Source organism: Cajanus cajan, chromosome 2 (assembly GCF_000230855.2).
Source record: "Cajanus cajan strain Asha chromosome 2, NIPB_CcT2T_4, whole genome shotgun sequence".
NCBI classification, from domain to species: domain Eukaryota; kingdom Viridiplantae; phylum Streptophyta; class Magnoliopsida; order Fabales; family Fabaceae; genus Cajanus; species Cajanus cajan.
In genome coordinates, this window is record NC_138518.1 from 5,718,354 (window position 1) to 5,724,863 (window position 6,510).

Below are 6,510 nucleotides of genomic sequence, written 5' to 3' on the forward strand. Positions count from 1 at the left end.
GAAGGTGATTTGAAAACTTAAGAACACAAAGGAAACCTAACTCTAAGGAAACTTACTAGAACTAATAGCAAGTTATGAACACAAAAAGGCAAAAGAAAAAGCACATATAGGAGGCAAGAACAATAGGTAAACCGAAAGCAATATATGGACACAAAACTCAAAATAAAACTAGGTTAAACATGCTATTCAAGGAATTTGCAACAAGTAAGGACTAAACACAAACTTCTAAGACAAAACAAAGATTTAAAAACAAAATCTAAATGCAATGCATGAGGTCCAATCACGGACACATACAAGGAATGGAGAGACTCAAAATAAACTCAAAATTAGCACAAAGCAAATAGTTCCTAACAAGTTGATTATGGAAGAAAAATCAAGACAATCAACAATGGATCTATGAACTCAATAGCATCAAAATATAGATCCGAATTGAAACTCAATTAAGACAAACATAAGAACACAAAGAACACAAAAATATTCGGACCAAAAACAAGATGAAGAACTTATCTCCTTGAAGACCTTGCTCTGATACCAAAAATGATAGCAAAACTAGGAGAAGTGAAAGATGTTCTTCTCCATGGATTTGCTTAGGCCGGATCTTCTTCAATGGAGGATGAATTCTTCAACTCAAGAACACTTGCAAGCTATGAACTCACGGATGAAATCAACCTAGAACTAGGAGGGAAGCATCCAAGCTCAAGCATCAATGGAGAGCACACTTCAAAGAGGAGGATTCTAGGTGAATTCCTAAGGCTTTTGAAGATGAACTCAAGGAGACTTTGAGAGGAAACTCGGCACTATGGCTCACAAATTTCATTAAGGTTCAAAGTAACATACAAATGAGTGAAGGAGGTGTCTAATAGGGTCCGGATGCAAGCACTTGGCGCCAATGTGAAGGAGTCACATGTGGCGCCAAGTTTGAATTCAAAATTCAAAAATTTTTGAATTCAAACTTCACACACACATGGCATGTCCGGTCACACTAGGCTAAGTATCCATTTAGGTTGAATTTGAGTGACATTTAGGGTTGAATTTGTGTCACACTTGTTCAGCCCATGTGGCGCAAACAATGTGACTCCAAATTCAACTTAAATGCAACTTAAATTTAACCTAATGTTGCCTAATCCTTAATTTTAATAATTCCTCCTTAAATCCTAAGCTAAGGACCCAAATACAATGGTCCAACAAATACAATGGAAAGGAAAAATTACAAGAATGAAAATGAGCCCAATATTGGGTACCAAAAGCCCAAAGGCCCATGAAGCCCAAAACTAGGCCCAACAAGCCTAAACCTTAAAATGCTACTCTATGTGGTCCAAAATACAAGACCAAAATATATGATACCTATACTAACATTATGTATACAAAACATATGAAAATAGCTATAACAAAATATGGCCCATGAAAAGTTCCACTTGGGCCTTCCCAGGCCCATCGGGCCTATTGGGCCTTGACTGGCCCAAACCTTCATCTCTAGCCCACTCCTCTTGGATCTTTTAATGTGTCTCCTCTTGCTCTCCCAAGTATGATTCCATCACGTGTGGTTCAACGGTAGGGGTTGATCCACGCTTAAGCAAGGTCAGGGGTTCGAATCCTGCCTTGTGTATGCAGCCGCGTTAAATCTTGGGGCCAGCTATCCCACCCTTTGAGGTGCCTCGTGTATGCAGCCGCGTTAAATCTTGGAGCCAGCTATCTCCCTCTTTGAGGTGCCTCCAACGTAGCGAGGAGATTAGTCAATGAACGAACCTCAGCTATCTCCCTCTTTGAGGTGCCTCCAACGTAGCGAGGAGATTAGTCAATGAACGAACCTAAAAAAAAAAAAAATTAAAGTCAAAGTAACGTGAGGAAATGAAAATGTGTGAAAAAATAATTTATTGTTACTAGGGATGAAATATTTTTTTGGCTCATAGTAGTGTTTAAGAGAAAGTCCTCCTTAGTCAATCTCTCTCAAGTCTGAACCATGTTGTGAGGTTACTTCTCATCACCCCTTTTCCTTTTCCTCCAAATAATATAAACCCTAATCCCCAATTCCTTCCCTCCATCATCCGCCAACCCAATCGAATCGATCCCTCGCTTCTCCCTCCGCGCTCCGTCGCTAGGGTTCGTCTTCTTCCTCTCTCAATTTCTCCGATTTTCGTTTTCCGTTTCTCAATTGAACTCTGTAGGGTTCGGATTCTGATTCGCGAGGGAAGATGAGCACGCAGAAGAAGAGGGCGTTCCAGATAGAAGCGTTCAAGCACCGCGTGGTGGTGGATCCCAAGTACGCTGAGAAAACGTGGAAGGTTCTGGAACATGCTATTCACGAGATATATAACCACAACGCTAGTGGACTTAGCTTCGAAGAGCTCTACAGGTGGATTCGTTTGCTTAACGCTTCTTCGATTTCAATACTCTGAACTGTGTGTGAATTCTGCGATGCTTTTCTTAATTTGTGTTTTTTAAGAAATGGTGTGGTTTTGTTTTGTTGTGTTCTTTTTGTGATTCTGTGGCATTTTTTTTAAGTGACGTGCGTTATCGAGGATTTGTAGTGGAATGTTTAAGCTGTGTGTATTAGGAGTTGTGGGTGAATTGCTTTGCTGAACATTTTGTTTATGTGTGGAAATTTGAACTGTGAATTATAGGATTATTCTGGTGTTAGTATTTCGCATAACGAGGTCGTGTTAAGAGAGATAGAGATGAAGATCTTTTAATTTTGATATGACTCCACGTGTGTACTGTTTTTTTTATATCTATCTCTTTCTTCATGTAATTTTTGTCGTGTGAAAAAAGGCTAACAAGAGAGGATCCATTTCTCGTCATGTGACTATACATGAATGGTCAGGATTGTTTTAATTAATGCTAAACTAACCATCCATTTTTATCACAAGGTTGGGATTCACTTCTTGTACTCTCTAATATCATGATACGCTTCCATGTGTGTGTGTAAATATTTTGGTACTCCCTTTGGACTTATATTTAAGCAAAAATAACTAATTTCACTGGGATTGAGAAAATTCATTAAATGTATTTAATTTTTACAATTTCATATAAAATATACACTACATTTCCTAGAATACCCTACATTTCCTATAATGACATTCATGATAGATAGTTTTCTCATTTATTACCATAAGAGTATTTTTGAATTGAGAACATTAAATAAGGTTGACTTGATTGAAATTTGTTTATATTTCAGTTAAAAAAATTTAAGCATTTTTTGCTTATATATAGATCCAGAGGGAGTATTTTTTTTTATTGGTTTACTCCCCCCCTTTGATTGCCAAGGAAGATTTTCAATTGTTTTTTGAGGTGTTTGAATTTTCATGTTGTTGTCTTGGAATTACTATTGAATTTGTTGATTTTTTGAGGGCCCTTAGTAGCCAATGTATAACTCATCCAATTACCGAACATGTTATTTTTGCATCCTGGGTTATGAACATTTTACAACCTTTGAATTTTCCTGTACACAAGTTACACAGGGCTGCTCAAGGTCGTTTTACTTTTAGGATGTAATTTGATTTCTGTTCAGATATACCTGAAAGCATACATGCTCTTATCCTGTTTGTTGGTTGCGTTGGGTGTTACAACTTGTAAATGTTGATAGAGATTATTATATAGTACATATTACATTAGAACATTCCCCGTGATGCTATTTGGCTATCGTAGATGATTATGTGTTTTGTAGGTCAGTTCGGCAGCTTTAGCTCATTCTTATTCAGATAGACAAGAAAATGAATAGTGTTCTCAGCTTAGTTTCACATACCATTTAGTGAGAAGAAAAAACTCATGTTTTTAAGATCTCAATCTGTATTTACTCAAATGATGCCACAGATGTCCATTAAACTTGTCATTTATTAATAATTTATAATTGCAAAGAAATCAAGAGTTTTATATGATTAGTGCTATGCGATAGGACTATAGTTTAGTTTTTATTTAAATTAGTTGAATGTCTAAGCTTGCTTAAATAATATTTATTATAGATCACCTTACGATTCTTCATATCTGTGTTTATATTTTTTGAAATTTCTGATCATTGTGATCTGCCCATTCAGGAATGCTTATAATATGGTGTTACACAAATTTGGCGAGAAACTTTACACAGGACTTGTGACGACCATGACTTCTCATCTAAGGGAAATTTCTCAATCAATTGAATCTGCTCAAGGAGAAATTTTCTTGGATGAGCTCAACAGGAAGTGGGTAGATCATAACAAGGCATTGCAAATGATCAGAGATATACTGATGTACATGGATCGAACTTTTATACCAAGTAACCATAAAACTCCTGTTCATGAGCTTGGATTGAATCTTTGGAGAGATGTTGTGATCCATTCCAGCAAAACTCAGGCTAGGCTTCTAGATACACTTCTCGAGCTTGTGCTCAGAGAAAGGAATGGTGAAGTAATAAACAGAGGATTGATGAGAAATATAATAAAGATGTTAATGGATTTGGGTTTGCCTGTTTACCAGCAGGACTTTGAGAAGCATTTTCTTGACGTTTCAGCAAATTTTTACTGTCGTGAGTCCCAGAAATTCATTGAATCTTGTGATTGTGGTGATTATCTCAATAAAGCTGAGAGACGTTTAAATGAAGAAATGGAGAGAGTATCTCACTACTTGGATCCTAGAAGTGAGTCAAAGATAACTAATGTGGTGGAGAAGGAGATGATTGAAAGTCATATGCACACTCTAGTTCATATGGAGAATTCAGGCCTAGTTAGTATGCTTGTGGACGACAAATTTGAAGACTTGCAAAGAATGTATAACTTGTTTCGCAGGGTGCCTACTGGGCTCACAATTGTTAAAGAAGTCATGACCTCTTTTGTACGGGATACAGGTAGGCAGCTAGTTACGGATCCTGAAAGGTTGAGAGATCCTGTGGATTTTGTTCAACGTCTCTTGGATTTGAAGGATAAATATGACAGGGTTATTACTATGTCATTTAACAATGACAAGACATTTCAGAATGCCTTGAATTCCTCTTTTGAATATTTCATCAATTTGAATGCCCGGTCTCCAGAGTTCATTTCTTTGTTTGTGGATGACAAACTTCGCAGAGGGTTGAAAGGGGTTGGCGAGGAGGATGTGGAGATTGTACTAGACAAAGTCATGATGCTTTTCCGGTACCTACAAGAGAAAGATGTGTTTGAGAAGTATTACAAGCAACACTTGGCAAAAAGGCTTCTTTCAGGGAAGACTATATCTGATGATGCAGAAAGGAGTTTGATTGTTAAGCTCAAAACAGAATGTGGATATCAATTCACTTCTAAGTTAGAGGGCATGTTTACTGACATGAAGACTTCACATGATACTATGCAGGGTTTCTATGGATGCAATAGTATTGAGTTGGGGCATAGCCCTACGCTATCTGTGCAGGTGCTTACAACAGGGTCATGGCCTACTCAACCTAGCCCTCCGTGTAATCTTCCAACTGAAATACTGGGTGTATGTGACAAGTTCCGGACATATTATCTTGGCACCCACAATGGAAGGAGATTGTCCTGGCAAACCAATATGGGGACTGCTGATTTGAAAGCAACATTTGGTAAGGGCCAAAAGCATGAGTTGAATGTTTCGACATACCAAATGTGTGTACTCATGCTTTTCAACAACGCTGATCGGTTGAGTTGTAAGGAGATAGAGCAGGCTACAGCAATACCCATGTCAGATTTGAGGAGGTGCCTTCAGTCTCTGGCCTGTGTCAAAGGAAAAAATGTTCTTCGAAAAGAGCCAATGAGCAAGGACATAGCTGAGGATGATGCATTCTTCTTCAATGACAAATTCACAAGCAAGTTCTTCAAGGTAAAGATAGGGACTGTTGTTGCGCAGAGGGAGTCTGAACCAGAAAACCAAGAAACTCGGCAAAGAGTCGAAGAAGACAGAAAGCCACAGATTGAGGCTGCAATTGTGAGGATAATGAAGGCTAGGCGGACTCTAGATCATAACAACATCGTTGCTGAGGTCACAAAGCAGCTGCAGTCACGGTTTTTGCCTAATCCTGTTGTTATTAAAAAACGAATTGAATCCCTTATTGAGCGTGAGTTTTTGGAGAGGGATAAAGTGGACAGAAAACTGTATCGCTATCTTGCTTGAACTGTTTTATGTGCTTTTGTTTTGGCAAGGCACCTATGTGATTCTGTCTGTCTTAAGTTTGAGTGCTCATTACAAATTGGCAAAAGTTGTGAAACTCTTCTTTGCATGCCCAACAAAACCTAAGACATGTTAGGGTCACTTTTTTGCTGGCTGCAAAACTTTATTATCTTTTAAGCTTCTTATTTCTCAATAGCAATTAACCAAATATTTTTTTAAAGCTTATACCCCTCTAATCTGTGATATATTTTTCAATCAGTGGATTTGGAATTACGTAATCAACCACACTGCCTGTGAAAGAAGCATCTACCAGAAATGATTAAAAGCTAGAAAAGAAGCTTTTACTTAATTGAATAGCATATCTGTCAAACATTCTTGTGCTCATTGAGTTAAGGTCTTGGCCCCTAATTTAAGGAAATAAGTTATTCTGTTTTGCTGTTT

At 37.8% G+C, this 6,510-nt stretch overlaps 1 protein-coding gene across 1 annotated transcript; it reads left to right on the forward strand.

Annotated features, from left to right (window-relative positions):
• The first annotated feature begins 1,932 nt into the window (after nucleotides 1-1,932).
• Nucleotides 1,933-6,289, forward strand: LOC109812335 (cullin-3A). The gene is made up of 3 exons (XM_020376277.3): nucleotides 1,933-2,100; nucleotides 2,166-2,353; nucleotides 4,032-6,289. Exons 2-3 carry the CDS (start codon nucleotides 2,193-2,195, stop codon nucleotides 6,070-6,072), a joined length of 2,202 nt encoding a protein of 733 aa, XP_020231866.1. The 5' UTR covers nucleotides 1,933-2,100; nucleotides 2,166-2,192; the 3' UTR covers nucleotides 6,073-6,289.
• Nucleotides 6,290-6,510: the final 221 nt, after the last annotated feature.

What these genes read in the sequence shown, in the direction of transcription:
- LOC109812335 (XM_020376277.3), top strand. Translation starts at nt 2,193, where the DNA reads ATGAGCACGCAGAAGAAGAGGGCGTTCCAGATAGAAGCGTTCAAGCAC. An exon ending in AGCTTCGAAGAGCTCTACAG is followed by an intron (nt 2,354 to 4,031) that starts GTGGATTCGTTT and finishes CTGCCCATTCAG; the next exon opens with GAATGCTTATAATATGGTGT.